The sequence below is a fragment of the Leptonotus elevatus genome, chromosome 15 (genome assembly GCF_054856555.1).
Source record: "Leptonotus elevatus isolate MCC_2025b chromosome 15, RoL_Lele_1.0, whole genome shotgun sequence".
Lineage (NCBI taxonomy): Eukaryota > Metazoa > Chordata > Actinopteri > Syngnathiformes > Syngnathidae > Leptonotus > Leptonotus elevatus.
Window position 1 is genome coordinate 17,237,994 of NC_141253.1, and position 22,738 is coordinate 17,260,731.

Below are 22,738 nucleotides of genomic sequence, written 5' to 3' on the forward strand. Positions count from 1 at the left end.
GCATATAGCCAAAGCTACATTGGAATGGTTAGGTCAAAGAATATCCACGGGTTATAATGGCCCAGTCAAAGTCCAGAGCTAAATTCAATTTAGCATTTGTGGCAAGACTTGAAAATTGCTCTTCACAGATGCGCTCCATCCGATCTGGCTGAACTTGAGCTATTTTTCAAAGAATTGGCAAACATTTTTAGTATCTCATTTCATTTTGCTAATTCAATTTTTTTACCCCGCACCAACCTCCCTTTAACAGACACCAGTGATGGTAGCTTCTTTGTGTAATATTAGGTATTTAAGGTTGAGAGTTTTGTTCTTGTTCAAGTCAAGAATTAAAGAAGTGAAAAAGTGAACTGCCGCCACCGATGTTTGAGTTGTAACCGCATTCAAATGCAACCTCTTGTTCTTGCAAACAAAGAGAGGAAGGAAATAAAACTTCACTGCCAGCATAAACGGGTCAAGGAGAAAGTGAAATGCCCTCTGGTGATTTAATACCCGTCATTTTTCTGTACTGTTTTTGTTTCTCATCGTGGTCACTGTCCGGTTGAGATGGAAAATACCCAAAGACCCATGCAACAGAAAGGCCAGGGCTGAGATTCAAATCCCTGTGAGACAGACAACTTCAAAGCAAGTGTTGGCTGGTAGTGGTGGTGGTGGTGGGGATCATTGGGCTGGGTGTTGAGCACCTTGGCATTTATTTATTTCCATTCATGAATCATAACGAGATTCAAACCATCGCATGCCATGACAGCTTCCCTAAGTTACTACTGTTGAAAGATTTTTTGGTCCTCTTAAAAAAATGACAATACAGTTGACCTATATGCTTACAGTAGTTGTCAGTGTGTATGTAACCACAGTGACTCCATGAGATTTCCATGAATATTAAGTGTTTTTTCCTTACGCCCCTCGCAATCGACGGGAGCAGTCCACAGTCTGCAAGTTGCGGCAACATATTGCACTGAGTCTTCCATTTGCCGCATAATGAAAACCACACATTTTCATGAATTTATCCCTTCCCCCTTGGACAGGAAGTCATGCCAGGGCAAAAGAGTCACCCTAATAAATGTATACTGCCTTGCTCAAAGGAACCTTAACAGTAGCCAATGTCAGGAAGAAAACTAGCATGTCCCCAATAACAACTTGCTCAAATTGTTTTCCCCTGAAATTCCTTCGAAAACATTTTTCTTTCCAACTTAGACCCAGCCCACTGCAGACAGAGTATGTCATTTCCAAGCATTCAGTGTTCATGTCTTTATCTGACCAGTATGACTAATGGTTACCAGAAAGTAGCTTCTCCATTTCCTGCATTCCTATCCCCATGGATTTCACAATCATTAGGAGGTAAGCCAGCAAATGGACTTGAGTGTACCACAAGCTGTGTTTGATGCTAGTGTTGCTACAGGGACAAACTGGAATTAATTTTTGCCTTCATGATTCTTTTCTCACTCTTTTGGAACTATTTTCTCAGGTGAGACCTTTTGAGTTACCTCAGTAATATGTAATCTTTGATAACTGACACTAAACAAAAATCTAATTTATTTCCAAAGCTAACAGCTTCAGCAAAAGACAAATAAGTCTACTGACTCCATGGAGATTAACTAAAAAGTTATACTTCAAGGAATCTGGCCAGTTTCACCATCATGATCACATGGCTGTTACTTGTCTCACTGTTCTGCAACAGCGCACAGGATATACATTTAAAAGACGATGGTGAGTAATTCAAGCTGGAACTTGTTATAGCTTGCAGTCATTATTTAATGACAAACAATAACATGCTTTTAACATGCTCTGTTGCTGCTTCTGAGACTTAATCAAGCTAATTCTCACATTCAAATCAATAAGACCTCAATTGGTTGTCACAAATGCTCACACACAGCTGCTGTTGTACCTTGTGGTTCTATTTAAAGAGTGTTGACTAGATGTGTGTGTGTTTTTATTTTTTTAAACTTTACATTTACCAGCATGAGGGTTGAGATACCTTTTTGCTAACCTGGAACTCCAGAAAATAAATCTCCAGATGGCATACACCAAACTTTTTCCTCAAGAGGGTCGCATGGTATACACCCATATTGAAGACATTCGCCACCAAATCCGATAAATTGCTCAAATATTGCTCCATTTCCTTTATACTGTGTTCCCTATTATATTATATTACAGTAATGCTGAATGGCTATACTCAATTTCAGTTTTAAGTTTCTTGTTTTCACTGTAAAGACAACAGTTACAGTTGATGCAAAACCAATACGAAAACCAGAGAGGTGTCTATGAAAATTGAAAGCAAGCAATTTGTCCAGCAGGGAAAAGATGGATAATTAGAATCATTGCATAAGCATTGGTCATGACAAATACAACAATTTGGAATGTCCTGAAGCCATCAGAGTACTAAGAAGCATTGTGGAAACGGCAAAGAAGGCCCCGAAATTAGTGATGTCAGCAACAAGCTCCAGAACGCAGGAATGAAGAAGTAAAAATTATATAAAAATGTCAAATATTAAATATTTAATTTATACGTTATTTCAGGACTCAAAATATCCCAGTTGAGTTATTCGACACCAAATGCATGCAACCAGCCATGCTTTACAAATTGGTGCAGTCATAAAAAGGTCGTCCCTCAATCTTAGAAAGAAATGGAAGCAACCCCCCCCCCCCCCCAAAAAAAAAGATTTGTCCCTCCATGAAACCATTTCCATTTTGCAGAGTCCGCCGCACACTTTAAACCACTCTGGTGATGTGATTTAAAACTTAATTGCCTTCAACTCCAGCTAGACCATGTACACTCATGTTATTAAGATCCCTGGACACGTGGCAAGTGGAGGTTGCAAACTCTTAAGTTATTGAGTCAGCACAGTATTGCAATTTTTGCATACTGTCTGCCTCAGCACTTTGCAACCACACCCTGCAACTTAAAGTGGTTTACTATTCCAGTGCTAAATGGTTCTAAATTATTTTATTGCACCCAGTTTAACACTGAGAGAGGAAATTACAGATACTGTATAGTTTTTTTTGTTAGTTTTTTCTATTTTTTTTTTCTAAAGAATGGACCAATTTTGTTACAAATGTTTCTTAACGAAGACTGTGTGGCCAGGTTTGGGGAATCCAGGCCCAGAAAGTAAAAACCTGAAACAGTCTGGTTTTAGCCACACGTGCTTCTATTCAACAGGTGGAGACAAGCTTACTTACCTGCCAGTTGAGTAAAAGCATCTGTGGATGAAGCCAGGTTTTTACTTTCTGGACCTGGATTCCCCAACCAACCGTGTGTGTGGCCGTAGTAGATTTGTCGTATTAGTTTGAGGCTCAAGTTGGTACTGGTTGTAATGAAAAGTTTGAATTGTTTTTTGAAATTTCAAATCAACAACTCAACTCTTGAGTAGTCAACGACACCACATACTAATTCCACTAATACTTAGATGCATAAAAAAAAATTAAAAACGGTGAAATATAATTTTCTATAAAGGAAGACCTATATATACACCAATATAGCATGTTTCATCAAAATTGCATGAAATTAAATTAATTTTCTATTCTTCTGATTTCCCCATATGTATGGATGGATATACTAATTTAGAAAAATAGCAGGTTAGTCTTTAATCTGGTAGTTTTAAAATAGGAAAATACAAACCTTATTGTCATAAATAAAAAAAAGGATAACTAGTTTTAATGTTTTTAGATAAAAACATCTTGCAATGGAAGGTTGTATCTAGGTACCGGTATATGGATGATAGATAAATATTTCTATGTAGTGTGTGGTGTGGGTGACCATAATTGTGCTCACTGAACCAAACCACAGATTCAGTAGTGTGCAGTAAGGTTCAAGACTCGTGAGGCACGACTACTCTGAAGTCAGATATAAAAATCTGAAACCAAAACAGAGAATTATCCTATATTTCAATTTGGACTTTGATTGAAACATACTGTACATTTCAACTTTCAATCAAGGTCACAATTGATTTAAAAAAAATAGCCTAACAGTATTTGTTTTCAAAACTTTTAATTATGTTTGAATGAATGCATAGTTTATTTTGGTTCCATACATGGTACAGAAAAGAAAACACAAACATCCTTTCGAACATATCAATTACTGGAAAATAAATAGACTTCAATTAATTCCACACCGTTCAACAATCTGATAGCACGAACAAAAGAATATAAGGTCAAGTTCATTGTTGTTGGGTAATCTCTTAATCTCTTTCTTCTTCTTTTTTTTAATAAAACATTTACTTTTGTATTTAATGTTATGAATGCAGCAATTATAAAATTACCCTAGTGTCTGGTATCATAACTGAACTGGCATCTGATGTTTCTAACAAACCAATCCGTGTCAAAATCGATAAAGAATTCGAGGAGTTATTACTGGAGCCAAAAAGTTACTTCAATACAAGTGTCTGGGAGAGATCGCCAGGGACTAGTGGTCCAAGATTCGAATGGTTTTCAACATGACAAAAATTACCATTCTCCAAATGTTAAACATTTTTACCATTAAAATACACAGGGAAAAAATCTCTATTCATTCCCAATGACACATAATAAAAGAAAAACAGATTAACATTCAACAAAACCGATTCACATGGTTCACATTTGAAATTCTAAATGTTCAGCATTCACATTCAATTCACATGCCAAAAATGTAGATTTTCCAAAAATTCCACTTTTTCTCAACTGAAATTCTCACAGAAAATCCCTATCCATTCTCAAAGACACATTGTACGAAATAATTACAAATTCTAAATTTAGCTCATTCAATTCACCATAGCAGTGATTTTAAACATGACAAAAGGCTCTGTTGGTTATGTATATCTATGGCAGTTGTTAAAGAAAACAATTTCCATTTGACTGAAAAATGTTTGTTTAAAATGACTGCGGCCAATTTAAGTCTAACTTTGCAACAAGTGGAAGGAAAAGATATCCTGTCAGCCAGCCCCAGTCATCTCCTTTTCAAAACAAGCCGTGAAGAGGTTAGCAACGAGAACAACCAATTTCAAGAAAAACAGTAAACACAATTTTTTGGGGGGAGAACAGGGTCATGACATGTCTTGAATGCACAGAGAATGTTGAAATGACACATCATTACTCAACTAGACTTGCTGAGGACTGAGGAGTAGGCAAAGTATCAAGGAGAGGAGATAGATAGAGGAAGAAGAACCGTAAATATTCTGAACTGGGTGTTATTAAAGATTGAGCATTTTGAATTAGTTTTACTTTTTTATTTTATTACTTGAACCCTTTTTTCCCCTTTTTTTTTTGTGGAATAATTGATGCGGCCCAGACACACCCAGACTATCTCCGGCCACCCCCCTCATATGTTGATTTTATTTGACATCCATCCATTCATCCATTATAGTTTATTTTTTATCTGTATTCTTTCTTTCCTATTGTTTTTTTTAATCAGTGTTTTTAACTCATAGACTTATAGACGTCAAAAATTCATTTGAACTATTTCTACTAGTTAAATTTTTTGTAAGAGTATGAAAACCTAGAATTTTTTTATTGTACATTTAGAACAGATATAAAATGTGTGATTAATCGTGAGTTAACTCGTAAAGTCATGCAATTAATTGCGATTTTAATCGGCTGACGCTCCTAATTTTTAATTGTAATTACTCGCATGACTTCAATAGTTAACTCACGATTAATCATAAATTTTGTTGTTCTGAATGTAAATGTACAATCTTTTTTTTCCTAGGTTTTCATACTCTTGTTAACAAAAGTGGAAAAAAGGGTAAACTAATAGAAATAGTTCAAATACATTTTTGACGTCAATGGCAGTGAATGAGTTAATATGTGGAGCACTTTGGGCAGTGTTACAAATAAACCTTGACCATTCTAAAACATTTATAAACTATTATCTCAGCCCCTATGGCCTCAGGAGCGAATTTTTTTTAGAGCCGTGCCTGGTTTGAGAACCCTGTTGTATTTATTGTATCAACGGAGCACAGCACTGCCACATGCTGGCAGCGACAATTTACATTCTTGACTTTGTCGTGAACTTTGAGTCGCTTTTCTGGACGAACAGAAAGAGTAAATACCTCACACACATTGATTTAATATAATAGACTGTTGACTGTCAGCATGTGCAGTACAAACAATTAATGTTTATCGTGTGAGCGCATGTGCCTTTAATTGCCTGCGTCAATTCATGCTTGAGCCACACATGGGGCAATGCTTCTGTTTTTTGCCCATGTAAATGATAAAATTAATGCCATTATTGGAATGAAACAGAAAATCTATGTACAGCATGAAATAGAGAACTAAAATGGAAACAAATAATGTAATCCTTATTATTGTTGTTTTTTAATTTGTGTTGTATATTAGTGATATAAAGGCAAACAAGCAATGCCGCTTGTGTTCCCTTCTGTATTTTTTTCTTTTCTTTTCACATGTAGGAGAGTTCATTGTCTACCCTGCCTACCCTGACCAAATATCCCTTCACAGATTAAAATATTGCTCAATTAATGAAATATTGGCCTCTTTAAAATAAAGTGAAAGGAAATTTTCACTTTGAGAACTAACCAATCTCTATTGTGCTATATAATGATTGAATCTCCTTCAGAGACCCGGCAACCAGGCGAGCGCCTTTTCTTTTTCTCTTTATTTATTTATTTTGCAATTTTTGCTATCATGCCATGTCATCTTTTCATGCACACAGACATCTGATCACTCTTATTTCAATTGGCTTTGAATTTTTTTACTGCGAAAATTATCACAGAATAAGGGGACTCTCATTAATCATATGGTAATTTTCCATCAGGTGTTTTTCGCTGTGGCCCACAGGATATAACAGTCAAGACTTCAGACCATGCAATCTTGTTAACATGGCAAGATGACCCATCATGCATGTCAGTACATGATATGCTGACGTATGAAATGGAGGTGCTCAGAGCTGACAAACTAGTACATTATGTAAGTTAGGGGTGGCTAATGTTAACCATAATGATATCTCAAGTGCTAAGTCAAACTTGAATTTTATTTTATCTCCCCCTCAATGTTTAGGATGAAGTCGCTGTTACAACAGATCAGATCGGATCTACTCATTCCTGGACATGGTCACCTCATTTAGCATTGGAGTGTGCTCCACTCGCACTAAAGCTCAGGTCTCGAGCCGAAAATCGGACAAGCCAGTGGAAATGGGAGCACATTATTCTTGGTTGATAACAATTCTACTACTTATTAATGCCATTCACAATGCGATAACGTCACTTTGTTGTCATCAAATGCTAATAGTGTTCTTGTATTATATCACAGCAGGCTACATTCACTCCGATTCACCACAAGTTTATCCACGAGACAAAGTGTTTCAAGTTGGCAGTAAAGCTACCTTCTGCTGTGTTCTACCAATGGGCCAAGTTTTGGAAAAACTGTATCTAAGTGGACAAAGCAGCACTGACTGGAACATTAGCAGGATCAGCAATCATACCTATGTCTTTACTGTTGACCTGAATAAAGCATCAACGACCAGTTGCACTGATATCATTTGTGAAACAAAGACTGCTGACAATGGGGCTTGTGCTTACATTGGATGTAAGTACAGTACAATAGATTTTCGCTCCTTAAAATTGAGTTATAGATGAATTAATCAGCTGTTATTACATTCATGAATAATTATATATTTGAAATATTTTAACTATTGACCAGATCCACCTGCTGATCGGGATCTTTGCTGTGAAACTCGGGATTTCCAGTCGGTTGAATGTCTGTGGACAGTGGGACGAAACACACACTTGGCTATCAAGAGTCCAACAAGCTATCAACTACTACAAAGGTATTGGAAATGTAGCGTGGTGCAGGATGCAGTTTGGCGCTACACATTCAATTTTTGTGGATTTTTATTTTGGGTTTCTGGGAAACAAAATATAATGCTTTCAATGCACAGGGTTCACACACACACACGGCTCTCCACATTGCGTGTGGCTCTTCTCTGCTTTAGCTCCCCCCCTAGGCCATGTACACAAAATAGCGAACGCTACCCTCCGCTGGTTGCCGTTAGTAATTTTTCTCCTTTTTCCTCAACTATTTAACAATAAGAAAAGATGACCGCCCTCTGAACATGGGATGCACTATAAATCAACACAAAATACCTGTGGGAACAATATAATTCTAAATATAATACTTTTGAATATAGTTGTATACCACAGATTTCACAGAAGTCAATAAACAACATAATCGACAGAGACATTTCATCCATTGCCATCTTCTCTGTAGCGTTACACATACTATAATTCCATATAATATACAGAAAAATAATAATTTTCTCATGTTTTCAGATTAAATTATAATTAATTATATACATATTACATGCACAATATAACCTGGCATGTCATCCTTAATTTTAACTATTTAAAATTTTAACTATTTAAAATTTTAACTATTTAAAATTCAGGGGATCCCATAAGTGATTTCAACATTACAAACATCGCAAAAATATCAAATGAACTACTTTAATTAACGCAGCAGTGTAAAAATATGTTGTCAGTCACTCAGCACAAGAAGGCCCAATCAGTTACCACCAAACTTAATATTTTTTATTGGATTATTTTACTTTTTTTGGGGGGCCTGGATGGAAGGTTACTGCCCACATTCAAAAGATGAGAAATGCAGATGAGACTGCCATAGTTTCGGTCATGTTTCGATTTTGTGGGGTTGGGTTTTTGTTTAGTTTTGGGTGTTTGTGTCCTTTGTCTGTGTCATCTGTATTTTATTATGTTGTCCCTGTGTACTTCCCTTGTCTCGTCAAGCTTTATATGATCCACCTGTGTTTGCCTGACCGTCCTCGTGTGTCAACCAATCAGTGTCCCCTGCCACTTGTGTCTTGCCCAGGTGTGTCTCGTCTTGCCAATTAGTCAAGTCAGTGTTGGTGTATTTTCGCCCCGTCCAGACAAAAGCCGTGTCATAGTTGTTTTGCACAACCTCCTTAGCTTGCTTATGCTTTTACAGCAACATATTTTGCGTGATGTTGTTATACTTGAATCACCCACCATTGTCGCTTCTCTTGAAAAAAAATAAATATATATTTTTTTACAAATGTATGTGCCGCTTTGAAGACCCCCTTTTTCTTTTATCGCTCAGTTTCTTTGACCCCAATATCAGATTTAGCAGGCATCTTTTGTTGAATTACAGTTATAATTCTTTAATAAAAAAAAATCCAAGTTTCCTCCTGTAAACACCATTGAGTATATCATTTATACATGTCTTTAAGGCAAGTTGTAAAATGTCTAAAGTCCTCTTGTTTATGTTTAACAAATTTAAAACATAATAAATCATGCTGTTTCTAACTTTCTACTAAGTACTGTCTCAAATGTTCTCCAATTTGAATACTGTAAATGTATAGGATCGTATGCCGAGAAACGTTTCTTGGGAGGAGTAATATGGCAGCCTCGCGACTTCAAAAGTCTTGGCCTATCAGCTATCCAGTAACTTATTCAGATCAGTGGTTCGTCTCTTTCGCTGATTCTTCTTCTACGCTTCTGTTTATTTCCTGTGGCTGTGCTACAGCGCCACTCCAGACTTGGCATATACATTACAGCCGTTAAATTTTCTCAGCGTCTTCTTTTGGACAAAAGCATGTCTTGAAACGTTTCTGAGTGTACAAGATTTTTTTGAGGAACGAAGCCAGCTTTGCTTCCATGTGAACAGGGCCTTAGTCTCATGTCTTTTGTTCAGTTCTTGTTGGGCCGTTGTTTGTTTGTAGCTGTTTGTTTGTAGCTGTTTGTTTGTTGCTGTTGCTGTTGCTGTTGCTGTTGCTGTTGCTGTTGCTGTTGCTGCTGTCAGTCTATGTCTTGCCTTGTTTTTTCCCCACGTCATGCCATGCTCTGGATTTAGACTTTGTTGTTTTGTTTTGTTCTTTTGACCTGTGCCTAGTTTCCCTCCTTATTTTTGTTTAATTAAAAGAAACCTTTTCTTTTGGTCTTTGCCCCTGCCACCTCATCTCTGCTTCCCTGTGTATGGGTCCTCAACCCCCACATTCCTTGACAATTTCTGAACTATAACAAAGTGCACAAAAGATTAACTCTTTGACTGCCAGACATTTTCAGAAAAGGGATGCCGTCAGTGCCAGCCGATTTAAGCATTTTGACTGATCTTTCAAGGTCCACAGAAAATGTTCTGTTTGGACTATGGAAACACACGTACTACCAAATGAAAGATTGGACTTTCATCTTTCATCAGAAAAAAAGAGTTTGTTTCTACCTTATTCCGTTCTTTAGTAATCAACAATAGAAAATGGTTAGTTTGACCCAATTTCGCCTGTTTTGGACCAAAATACGGAGAAATCAAGCTTTTAGTGAAACAATATTATTTCATGCATTCTAGTGAATTTGACACTTCTTTTTGTCCATGAATGATGCCACAAACACCTAAATAGTGCTTTACTTCTATAAAACACTACCACCAAGAATGAAAAAGTGTTTTTTGATAGCAAAATACGTTTATTTACATTCAACAGTGTAACAATTTGACAACAATTTGGCAAACTATTTACAAATGTGTGCAACTGTGGTGCTATTTACAAATATGTGGATGTTTCAACGACAGTTTTTCTTTTTGTAACACTCTCCTGCGTGCAAGGAGACGCAACAGCATTTGCACAACAGATTGCCTCTTCGCGTGCGCCACTTTCTTGCAGGCCGTTTTTTTCCGGGGAATAGCAAGTATATACTGCAGTGTGTCATCAAGTCTAATATCAGGATCATGCTACGGTTTCGTTACGTCTCGCTTCCCCGTGTCCTTCAGTTGCTATACCGGGTGGTAGGAGATGTTCTGATCCATTTTATCCACTCCATTCATGGTGGCATCGTAGTCCAGAAACAGTGTCTTCTCCGTGATCAGACTGTACCCGCTCCTCCGATGAATATGCATTGGACTCGGGGTACTCTTCATTGTCCGATCGAATGTCCGCTTGTGCAGCTCCGGCGTTAGCAGCGGTAGCCGCGCTTAGCCGGTGAGGCTTACTACGTAATCATAGCAGTTGCGTCAAAGCTTCCAACTTTGGCGTAGAGCTCGGAGTCATCATCATCATCATCATCAATCTGCATTGGTCGATGCCAACTCTCCATCGCCCGATCGAATGTCCGATTGTGTAGAAGTACCCGGCCGGCTATTGTGCGCGTTTTCCGGCCTTAGCAGCGCTAGCCGCGCTAGCCGCGCTTAGCCGGTGAGGCTTACTACGTGTTCATAAACACGTCAAGGCTTCCAACTTTGGCGTAGAGCTCGGAGTCATCATCATCATCATCATCAATCTGCATTGGTCGATGCCAACTCTCCATCGCCCGATCGAATGTCCGATTGTGTAGAAGTACCCGGCCGGCTATTGTGCGCGTTTTCCGGCCTTAGCAGCGCTAGCCGCGCTAGCCGCGCTAGCCGCGCTTAGCCGGTGAGGCTTACTACGTGTTCATAAACACGTCAAGGCTTCCAACTTTGGCGTAGAGCTCGGAGTCATCATCATCGTCGACATCAATGCGCTTTTTAGTATTGATTGATGCTTTCCGTCTTTGAAAAAAATGCTCAAGCGTGAGTTGCTTGCAACCGGTTGCTTGGTCAAGCCACAATGGCTTGAACCAGCCATTGTCTCCTCAACACTCTAGCTCCGCCTCACGTCTTCTACTGACGCCCACGGTGGGCGGCCCATCCAACCTTGTGCAAAGAGAGTCATCGCTGCCCTCTAGGGGCCAAAACGAGTCTTTTGCTAATCAGATCTGCCTGATACTTTCAGCACAGCTGCCCAAGGCTTTCCTGCACCCGTTTTTGAAAAAAAAACAAAAACAAACATAGGGGACGTCTTTTAACGTCCTCGGCGCCCTTCCCTAGGTTTATGCTAAACGTTTTATAACGTTTATGGCAGTCAAAGAGTTAATATAGCCATAAAAAGAAACATGTACATATATTGGTAGCTTTGTTTTGTTAGCCACTGGTCTCCATGTTAAAAAATGGGTATTTTACAACAATACTTAATCATACTTATAATTGTATGTACCTATGGATGAAATAGTGAAACTTGTGGTAAAAATGTTCGTAAACAGCGTACATACTGCAGTGGTTCCATTCAAGTGGATGGGAGTGAGCCCCACCTTTCATTATATTCCCGTTTCTCGTCTATGTTCGCGCCCCTGTCCTTTCCTTGAATTACATTCTATATTCTGGTGATACAGTTCAACATATTGTATGGGGAGCCTTGTATTGTATGGGGAGTCATGTTTGTAAGCATCGCGCAGTGTGTAGCGGCACATTTTTCATTTTCATCATGCATCAGTCTAAGCCATTTGAAACCCACTGATAATAGTGGATCTTTGTACACTAATCCATGCTGTCAAGGTCCAGTTTTGGTCAAATATTTCACTTCCCACTGAAATGTACGTTATATGTGTCGGATAATGTATATTCTCTTGGCCTTTGTGTTCCAGTAATTGTACAAAGGGGTCCAGTGGGAGATGCTCTCACAAAGTGCGAGTGGATTTTGGAGAGCGGAATTGGACTTTAACAGCACGAAACCAACTTGCCACAGTCAAGCTCACTGACAGGGCAGACCTTACTAAAAGAGGTACCTCAGTTTAAAACGTTTTCAACAGTTAAAAAAAATGTGAAAATAATCTGTACAATATTAGCTGGTCCTAAAATTAATTTCTTGTTCATTTCATTTCAGTGCACATGTTCCCTCCACGAGAAGTTAAAGTGTCATCAGTGAATGCAAGTAATGCCAGATTTGACTGGAAATGGGCAATACAAACGTATGACAAGCTCGATATAAAATGCCAACTAAACATCAGTGACGGAGAAGCACATTTAGTAGTAAGTTAAAAAAGTATCAGAAAAGTGTTGATCAAAATGACAAACTAAATTATCGTTCATCTATTGTGTGATCCAAAGAGGGGACGCAATGGAGTTGGTCTTAATTTCGCAGTCTTGAATGACTTGATTCCCAACTGGACATACAAGGTGATGATACGATGTGGAACAAGTGAACACTTCTGGAAGTGGAGCGAGTGGAGCTCAAGTGTCGACTTCCACACGATAGGCGACGGTTGGTATTTAACTCATTCACTGCCATCGACAGCTATAGACGTCAAAAATTCATTTGAACTATTTCTATTAGTTTAACTTTTTTTTTTCATTTATGTTAACAAGAGTATGAAAACCTAGATTTTTTTTGTACATTTAGAACAGATATAAAATTTGTGATTAATCGTGAGTTAACGAGTGAAGTCACGCGATTAATTACGATTACAAATTTTAATCGCCTGATGTCACTAATTCTTAATAATCTTTTCTTTTTTTTAACTTTTTTTTTTAATCTTTAATATTTTTTTTTCTTTAATAACGTTTTTTTTTAAAATCTTTAATAAAAAAATATATATTTTAAGAAAATATTATTTAAAATTAGGGGCGTCAGGCGATTACAATTTTTAATCGTAATTAATCACATGACTTCACTAGTTAACTCACAATTAATCACACATTTTATATCTGTTCTAATACAATAAAAAAATTCTAGGTTTTCATACTCTTGTTAACAAAAGTAGGAAAAATTTTAAACTAATAGAAATAGTTAAAATAAATTTTTGACATCTATAACCGTCAATGGCAGTGAATGAGTTTTAATGAAAATGGTCAATAAACGCAATTTATGAGTACAATTTTTTGCTTGGTATTTGCACTCAAGTTGATTCATTTCAATGTCCCACAGTTCCAGATGCTCTTGATATATGGATGCATGTAAAAGGCAGCCAAACCATAATCACTTGGAAAGTAAGTGTGGACTTTATTTTTTATTATTTTATGTATCCTTATTTTATTTAATGAATAAATTATGAAAATTGTGAGTAGTCTCAAATGCAAATATAATCAGAATAGTTTTGTTTTTTTACCACTTTAAAACAAATGATCGCACATTTTCTTAGTTTCTGTTCTGCTTCATAATAATAATAATCTACCATAATTGTCATTTTTTGTAGGTACCACTGGCCAACCAAAGCCATGGTGACATCATAGATTATGAAATTATTTGGGCACCAACCTCTGAGAGACGCCAAAAATCCAGAGTTTTGCACCCACAGAACAGTTTTGCTCTTAGTCTGGATGCCACGAAAGAGTATGCAGTCAGTGTTACGGCCAGCAATGAATATGGAAACTCTTCTCCTTCAACTATCACCATCCCAATCCTCAATACAGGTATGATGGGGAGCTGTGAAGCACCATTGTGTGGAAGAATCAACGATTTTTATTTTTTTTCGTCATTTATTGAATTTAAATAGTCCATATTAATTGTAAATTACTCAAATGTTGTGTTGATTTGTGTAGTATTTTAACAGCAACTTTGAATACATATTTTTATACAGGAAGTGATCTGGTCAAGTCATCAAGGACACCAGGTAGTAACGGTGGTTTCAACCTGTCTTGGTCCGCCAGCCCAATTGCTAGCTGTGGCTATATCGTGGACTGGTGCCCAACAGAGGGGCCATACGTAATAGACTGGTTGAGAGTCCATCCTAGTGAAACTAGTGTCCGTATATTTTCAAGTAAGTTAACTTTTTTACGGGTAAGATATCTACAGTTGCATTTATAAAATGACGTCTTTGTGTCATAAAGTACCTTTCGTCTGCTGTGTTATGTCTTCACCAGAAAATCTTAGAGAAGGGGTCAGATACTTGCTGTCGATACATGGCTGCACTCACGGAGCTCCAGTGTTACTTGAGAAAATAGAAGGATATGTCAAAGAGAAACGTAAGATATATTTTTTGGGTGTGATTATTGCCTGTGGCCTACTCATCTCTGAATAAATATGTCATAAAATATGGGTTGTAAAACGTTGCTTTGTTTGTTAAAGTTGTTGCTGTTTCCTTTCCTTTTACAGTCATACAAGATGGTCTTTTTCAAACACTGAAATGGGAGCAGAGGGACATGGATGTTGAGGTATCTTGGGATCCTGTAGCTCTACAAGACCAGTCTACTTTCATCCAAGGCTACATTTTATACTATAGGGACAACAACAGCAGGGTGATGAATATCAGTACAGGTAACATTAAACTCAATTGGTAAAGGATTTTATTGTATTTTTATTTTGAATACTACGTATTGCCCCTCAGCTCAGAAATTGTAAAGCAGGTGGCTCGAGCACATTTCTGTACAGGCCTATAAGGGTTATTCCGTGTCAAGTCACGCGCCTTCCCCAGTGACACCTCTTCAATTTGCCAGATTTTTATTCCATTAGTGCTTTATGATGTCAAAAGAAATAATCTGAAGTTTGAGCCTCCTATATCAAAAGGTTTTCAAATTATGGCCCTTCAAAATTTTAGTGCCATGCCCACTTTTCGGATCCAGGAACTGAACACTAAATTTTGGACCATATACGGATGCCCTAATCTTTTGTTTTAAAGTAGGTAAAAACCTGTATCTGTGTATTCTAGCCCTGCCTATCAGAATCAGTGCTTAAAAATGGTGAGGTGGGTTTCGGTGCGGGCGGTGTGAGCGATCCTCCCTGATTGATGGACCTTTTCCCCTACTCGGTTCACCAATCAGGGCAAGGGAGGAGCGCTGATTGCTGCATCGGTTTCAGGTGCATGAAGAGCTGTGGCCACAGTTTAAAAGGCTGGTGGCCAGGCTGTTTGTTAGTCTGGCTGGTCGTGTGTGTTTGCTCCCCTTTCATTCAAACTGTTTGAGCAGTCTCGAACTTAGGATTCTTTCTTTTGACATCACAAGGCATTAATGAAATAAATATCAAGCCAATAAAGCGGTGTCACTGGGGAGGATCTGCCGAATTGTGTGAATTGACAGATTTAATTTTGATCATTCTATTATTGATAATAATTCTATTATTGATAATAATGTAAGGTCAAGCCTTGTCATGAGCTTTTTTTGCTCACAAGCCACTGTGGATAGCGGCTTCCCTGGGTTACTTGCCACCCAGTATTTTCACTAGCCACAATTTTGCTGTTGGCTAATAGGGGTTATGCATAACCAACTTCCCTATTTGGTAAAACAGAATAACTTGGATAAACATGTGGCCTTTCCTCCATTACTTAATTTCCCCCCTCTTCAATGGATTCCTGTCTTCATGCAAATGTTTGTGCAAGTGCCTGTGTGTGTGTGTGCGTGTGTGCGTGCATGTGTGTGTATGTGTGTTTTCTAAAAGACAAGGACAAAAAAAGGACAAATTGGCAAATGCACACAACTTACCATAAAAAGTCACACTGAACAAAGCGGATAAATGAAAATGATGTTAAGACAGCAACATTAAAGCACCCAACAAAGCACTTCCGGTTTATGCACTCATGAAATTCAGATTCAGACTACCGTACTTCCGTTGCAGTACTTAGCGGAATGACACTAACTTATTGGTCACATACTGATACATATCACAAAAGGGTCATTGACACACACTGCCGAACGAACTCACAAAATTGTGCACATGGAACACTCTGTCCTCAGACTTCTGACTTTCATCAAATATTCCACTTCTCGAATCACACGTACCACTGCTCAAATCGCATGAACTAAACTTCTCACCCAATATTATTCAAATTCATACAAAATTAAGACACTTATAATTATTACAATTATAAAGCTTAACATATTTACTTAAATAATAAATGCTTGCCTTTTTTTTTTTTTACACTGCAATTAATGTAAAATCCAACTTGCCAAGGTGGCCAGTAGGAGGAGCTGTGCTACCCACTACTGCTGAATTTGGCAAATTGCCTTAAAGTATTTGTCTACTGTATAATGTCAAACTCTTTTGTTTCAGACAATCCTCAGGCCACCAGTTTAACAGCAACAAACCTTCAAATCAACTCATACACATTCACAGTGAAGGCAAATACTACTGTTGGACAATGTGGTGCGACGTCCATCAGTGTCACCTTGAATTCACTGAGTAGGTTGCTTCTTCTTACTAGCTAGAAACTGAGTCAGAAATACATTAACATTATTTATGGGAAAAAAACCTTACATCAGAACACTACTTGTTCCTCATCTGGGCTGTTTCTCTTCCACCAGCTGATAACTTGATCAATGCCATCGGTATCACCCTCGCTACAATTTTTGTTCTCCTCTGCTTGATTGTTATCCTTTGCTACAGAAACTGGGAATGGTGAGGAACACAACTCACTGTTTCACATCATGTATCACTTTGTTGCCATGTTTTGCTCCTTAAAATATTGTTTATGCAATGTTTTCTAGGATCAAAATGAAGGTCTATCCTCCAATCCCAATGCCAGTATTGAAGGACAAATGGATGACATCACTGGTAAGTAACGGCTCAGAAAAATTATACCTGGGTGCAGGTCATCGTGGTCCCCCTCTAGAAAAAGTTGTGGAAGTTGGGCTGGATGGCAAGCGGCTGGTAGTCTGCACCCATTGAGCCTGGCTGGACACAACTCAAAGTGATAATGTAGACCCTTTCCATTAGCTCTCCACCTAGACCACGGTGATCTGATCCCCAGCTACAACTACAGGATCACAATCCTCAGCCTCCCTGGCAAAGATCAGTGGACCTGAAGAGGAGGGTCCATCAGTATGTTGAATCTCAGATTCCAAAGAACCAGTGTGGTTTTTGTCCTTCCCGTCAAACTGTGGACCAGCTTGACATCCTCAGCAGGGTTGTAGAGAGTACATGGACATTGGCTAAAACGATTTATTTATGTTTTGTAGACTTAGAGAAGGCGTTTGCCTATGTCTGTCGAGGAGCCCAGTGGGCAGTGAGGTGCTGTGGAACAATGGACACGATCAATGTCAGAGTTTGGTCCACATTGCCACTTGCAAGTAGCATCTGTTTCCATTGAGGATTAGACTGTGGCAAGGTTCCCTTTTGCCAACAAATCTGTTCATAACTTTAATTGACAGAATTTTTAGGCGCAGCCTAGTCGTTGAGGGGGTCTGTTTTGATGGCCTCATTATGACGTCTCTGCTTTGTGCAGCTGAGGTGTTTCTGTTGGCTTCACCAAGCTGCGATCTTAAACTTTCGCTCGAGTGGTTCTCAGCTTACTGTGGTAGCAGTTGGGATGAAAATCAGCACCTCCAAATCTGAGGCCACGGTCCTCAGTCAGAAACAGGGGAAGTGCCCTCTTCAGATCGGGGATGAGTTCAAGTATCTTGGGGTCTTTTTCAAAGTGAGGGGAACATGGACAGGCAGATTTGTGCAGTGTCTGCATTGGTGCAGACTCTGCATCATTTAGTCGTAGTGAAGAAGAAGCTAAGCCAAAATGTGAATCTTTCGATTTACCAGTTGATCTATGTTCCCACTCTCACTTGTGGTGAAGAACTTTGGGTCCCGACTGAAAGAACAAGATCATGGACACAAGCGGCTAAAAGAGTTTTCTCCGCAGTGACTCTTGGGTCCCCCTTAGAGATAAGATGAGAATCTTGGTCATCCTAGAGTGGCTAAGAGGAGAGATGTTTGAAGAACCAGCTATAGTTTGGGCATTTGGTTAGGTTACCTCCTTGAATGCCTCTCAGGTGAAGTGTTCTGGGTAAGTCCCATTGGGAGGAAGCACCTGGGAGGACACAGGTCACCCTGGAGATATTTTGGTCTCTCGCTTGTCCGAAAATACAAATACCCAAATCTTCATTAACAAGCCACAAAGTTGTGGAAGGAGGCAGAGAGGGGCAGGTCATTTTGTTTCTTCATACTGTGACAGTACAATAATGGGAATTAAACTATGTCTCAGTAAAGTGTTTCAGACTGTCCCATTATTAAGACGTTTGTAATTTTCTCTATTTTCCAGACGAAACAAAGTTGCCGTCCTGTTTTTGTGGAAATGGGTCACCACACTGAGGCAGAATTAATGGCTATTCCAGAGGTGCACTGCAAATCAGAACCACCAGCAAAGGATTGTGTTGACCCAGGAAATGTTTTTTCACAAACAACAATGTACTTCAACAAACCAGTTGAAAATCTCACCACACACAATACCACCACTCCATGCCAGTTACCACTACTACCACCACCACCATTATCATCATCTCTTGTGAAGGATGGACATCTTAACCCTTCATTCAACCTGACCTCAACAGACTCTTTAGAGACAAGTTCCATTGGATATCAGCCTCAGAAGCAAGCGCGACAGCTAGAAGAAGCCCCAGAGAATCCTTTGCCTTGTGTCTTAACTTACATTGTGTTACCACAGTTACCTTCTGAATAGTTACTGCTCACTCATTTTACTGCTAGGAATGACAACATACTGTAAGTATGGACAAATAGTAAAGACACTGAATAGCACTTTTGTAGTTTACACATCACCTAGAGCACTTTACAACATTCAGTACAATGTTCCCTTGATATGTTATGTAATGTTACTTCACATGCAATTGTTACATTAAAAGTAAATGCCTTTTAGATTTCTAATTGGCACAGATCTACAAACAAACCAAACAAACAAACAAACAAAAAAACGGCACACCAAACAGGAAATCGCAGTCCTTAAATTTGCTTGAAATACAATCAAGCAATGAAATCTTCACTTATGTGGACTTTGCTTTGGGCCGTTGTGATAAAGGATCCAAGATGCCAAAATGAGTTTCTTCACCGGTGCTGTCCTTGAGAGATAGGTTGAGAAGCTTAGTCATCGGGGAGGGGATAAAGGTAAGGGACCAGATGAGCTGCCTCGGGTTTGGAACACATCCCGTGGTGAGGAGGCTGAACAAAGTGGCCGTGGGAGAGGGTATTCTGGATTTCTTGGTTTAGGCTGATGACCCTGCGACCTGAACCCTGATAAGCAGAAGATAGAGTGTTGGATTTTAACCTGTTGCCTAAAAGTTCTTTCTATAAATGTTCAGAAAAATCTGTGACATAGGGTGGCGGCCGTGGCTCAGGATGTAAAGACGGTTGTTCACTAACCAGAAACAGACAAACAACCAGAAGGTTGGCTGTTCGGTCCCCACTCTCCTCAAGTCATGTGTCGTTGTGTCCTTGGGCAAGACACTCTACACACATTGCCTCCTGCTACTCACACTGGTGTATGGAAGGTGCATATGTTTGGTGGTGGTCGTCGGAGGGGCCGTAGGCGCACACTGGCAGTCACGCTTCCGTCAGCTTGCCCCAGGGCAGTTGTGGCTACTTAAGTAGCTTACCACCACCATAGTGTGAATGTGTGTGTGCCATTCCATTGTAAAAGTCTGTCTAATTAGCTAGAAAAGTGCTATAAAAATCCAATGCATTATTATTATTATGATTATTAAAGGGCATTCCTTCATTGCTGGTGTCCACCAAAAGGTACAGGGGTTACTGCCACAACAGTCTCTATCCACCTTACGACCATAGCGTCGCTCTGCCGCCGAGTCAACAATAGAAGGAGCAAGCCTGGCACATCCTAGGATGCATTCGAAGTTCTGCTGGAGGTGAAAATGCAACAACTTCTGACCAGGGCCACAGCCAAACATTCCTCGCAGACCCTCACAATATGTCTGATTTGACAATGACCAACTAAGTCTACTGTTTGTTGTTATTGTGGCGGCCGTGGCTCAGGATGTAGAGACGGTCGTTCAGTAACCAGAATGTCGTCTGTTCGGTCCTTGCTCTCCCCAAGTCATGTGTCGTTGTGTCCTTGGGCAAGGCACTTCACACACATTGTCTCCAGTGCTACTCACTACTCATGGAAGGTGCAAATGTTTGGTGGTGGTCGGAGGGGCCGTAGGCACAAACTGGCAGCCACGCTTCCGTCAGCCTGCCCCAGGGCAGTTGTGGCTACTTAAGTAGTTTACCGCCACCACGGTGTGAATGTGTGAGCGCACGAATAATGCAACCACTGTGAAGCGTCTTTGAGTGTCCAAAAAAGCGCTATATAAATCTAATGCATTATTATTATTAGTAGTAGTAGTAGTAGTAGTATTATCATAGCGAGTCTTTTCATATCATCATACTGAGATTTGTTTTCATTCACTTCTAAGTTATGAATATAAAACAAATGAAAAACACATTAGAGACACGAATGCCTAAAATTTGCAAGTTAGTGATGACAGCCGCCCAGCCCACTTGACCCCCATCTTGTCACATAGTACGTCATTGCAGATAGTGCCTAAAATACTGTACACCGACAGGCCCAAGCCAGTAGGTGAGCTTATATCAAATAGCAAATTTAGTTTCCAAATTAAAAAAACAAAACACAAATATATGAATTCCACAAATAGGTGGATGTTTAATGTACAGTGGTATCTGAGCATGCTTTCTTATGCTCTTCAAGTTGTAATTGTATGCTGCTGCACATACTAGTTAATCGTAAGCAATTTGTAACCTTAAAATGTCATACTTACAATAAAAACGAAAAATACTCCAGGACGCAAATGCAGGCTACAGGGTACAGCATTATTGTTCACTCATTAAATAGTCCAAATATAAAACACTTTTCTGTTCATCCATTTAGTTTGATCGCAATAAACGACCTGTTCCTTCATGCCAAGTTATGGTGAAGTTGCTTGGCTTCCAAAATATAAAGCCTTGGATGCAGCGAGCTGTAGCTGACGTCACATTACTTATCCTCCTTTACTTTTTAGGCTAGTTTAAGGTATGTTAGAGTTTTATCAGTGGGTTAGATTTGCTTTCTTTTTTTGAAATGTCAACTGGTGCTTGGTGAGATTGTCTACGATTTCCTTAATACTTAAAATGGCAGGTCATGTGCACTAGTGCAGAGAAATACAGGTGGAAAAGAAATCTTACTTGGTTTGTCGTGCACATGGAACCCAATTTTATGAAATCAAATCAAAAACCTGTTATTAATTTTCTGTATGACAATAGATAATACAAGTCAGCCAGCAGAGGGCAACACATTCTCACTTTCACCTATGTGGTAAATAGCAACGCACTGTGTTGTGCTTTAATTGTGCTAACGACAAGCACACAACCAATCGAGCTGCACAAACTTGCTGCAGTAATGCATCAGCGTATGCCCAGCAATTGTACTGTTGGATATTCCCACCACTTTGCTGTTATTCTTATCTTCTTGTGTTACATTTTCCTGCACATAACGTTCTTGGTTTGAACGCACACTAAACAGCACAGATGTACAGACAGATGTATTTCTATTGACCTTGCAATATTGATAGTATGAAACATTTAGCATAACCATTGCTACATAATTCCCCATAAACTTTGAAGGTGTTTGTGAATATAACTGGAAATAAATGAGGAAACACTGAAAAAGTCAACAAAAGTGTGTGTATCCCAGGCATATTTCTGTGACATCAGCCTTTAACTGACAAGCATGGTTGGCACTAGTGGCACTTTTTGTTCATGTGCTTCTGATCTTAAATCTCAATTTGAAATATTTTTTTTCCCTAACACATTTGAACTTTGCCTCCTGTTGGGAATTAAAGGGAAAATTCAGAACCTGAGGGTGCTTTCAGTGTACTGCAGGATCAGTGAGTACAGACTCGCTAATGTGTGAGGCAGGGGTGAGGATGGGGGACAGAATATTATGAGAGTAATTTTTCAACGTGACGTGACCATAGAATTTACATCAACTGCCTATCTTTAGTGAAATTGTTAACGTGTCTCGCCTTAAGCCACTTTCGAATCACATAATAATTCCCCTCGAAGTTTGGGAATGCTTTCAAACCCTACAGCTCCAATGTTAAAATGTTGTTGTTGTTGTTGTTGTTGTTGTTGTTGTTGTTGTTGTTGTTGTTGTTGTTGTTGTTGTTGTTGTTGTTGTTGTTGTTGTTGTTGTTGTTGAGCAAATCACATCAGACATGTTATTAATAAACCTGAAAACTATTTTAATTAGTAGAAAAAGTGCAGGCAGACAACCATTCGCACTCACAATCATACCTA

The 22,738-nt window shown here is 39.0% G+C and overlaps 1 protein-coding gene across 7 annotated transcripts; it reads left to right on the forward strand.

The window, feature by feature from the left end:
- Positions 1-1,216: 1,216 nt before the first annotated feature.
- LOC147162282 (leukemia inhibitory factor receptor-like) lies at positions 1,217-22,738 on the forward strand. Of its 7 annotated transcripts, XM_086097756.1 has the most exons (19): positions 1,256-1,335; positions 1,397-1,462; positions 1,542-1,704; positions 6,740-6,891; positions 6,982-7,135; positions 7,234-7,509; positions 7,624-7,750; positions 12,384-12,520; positions 12,623-12,768; positions 12,847-13,000; positions 13,664-13,725; positions 13,932-14,148; positions 14,316-14,495; positions 14,599-14,700; positions 14,831-14,992; positions 16,721-16,849; positions 16,972-17,065; positions 17,155-17,221; positions 18,699-22,736. In XM_086097756.1, exons 3-19 carry the CDS (start codon positions 1,635-1,637, stop codon positions 19,113-19,115), a joined length of 2,646 nt encoding a protein of 881 aa, XP_085953882.1. In that variant the 5' UTR covers positions 1,256-1,335; positions 1,397-1,462; positions 1,542-1,634; the 3' UTR covers positions 19,116-22,736. The 7 variants fall into 7 exon arrangements, with proteins under 7 accessions (XP_085953885.1, XP_085953882.1, XP_085953880.1 ...); XM_086097759.1 differs by lacking the exon at positions 1,397-1,462 and having other exon boundaries at positions 1,217-1,335; XM_086097754.1 differs by lacking the exon at positions 1,256-1,335 and having other exon boundaries at positions 1,336-1,462; positions 1,613-1,704; positions 7,237-7,509; positions 18,699-22,738.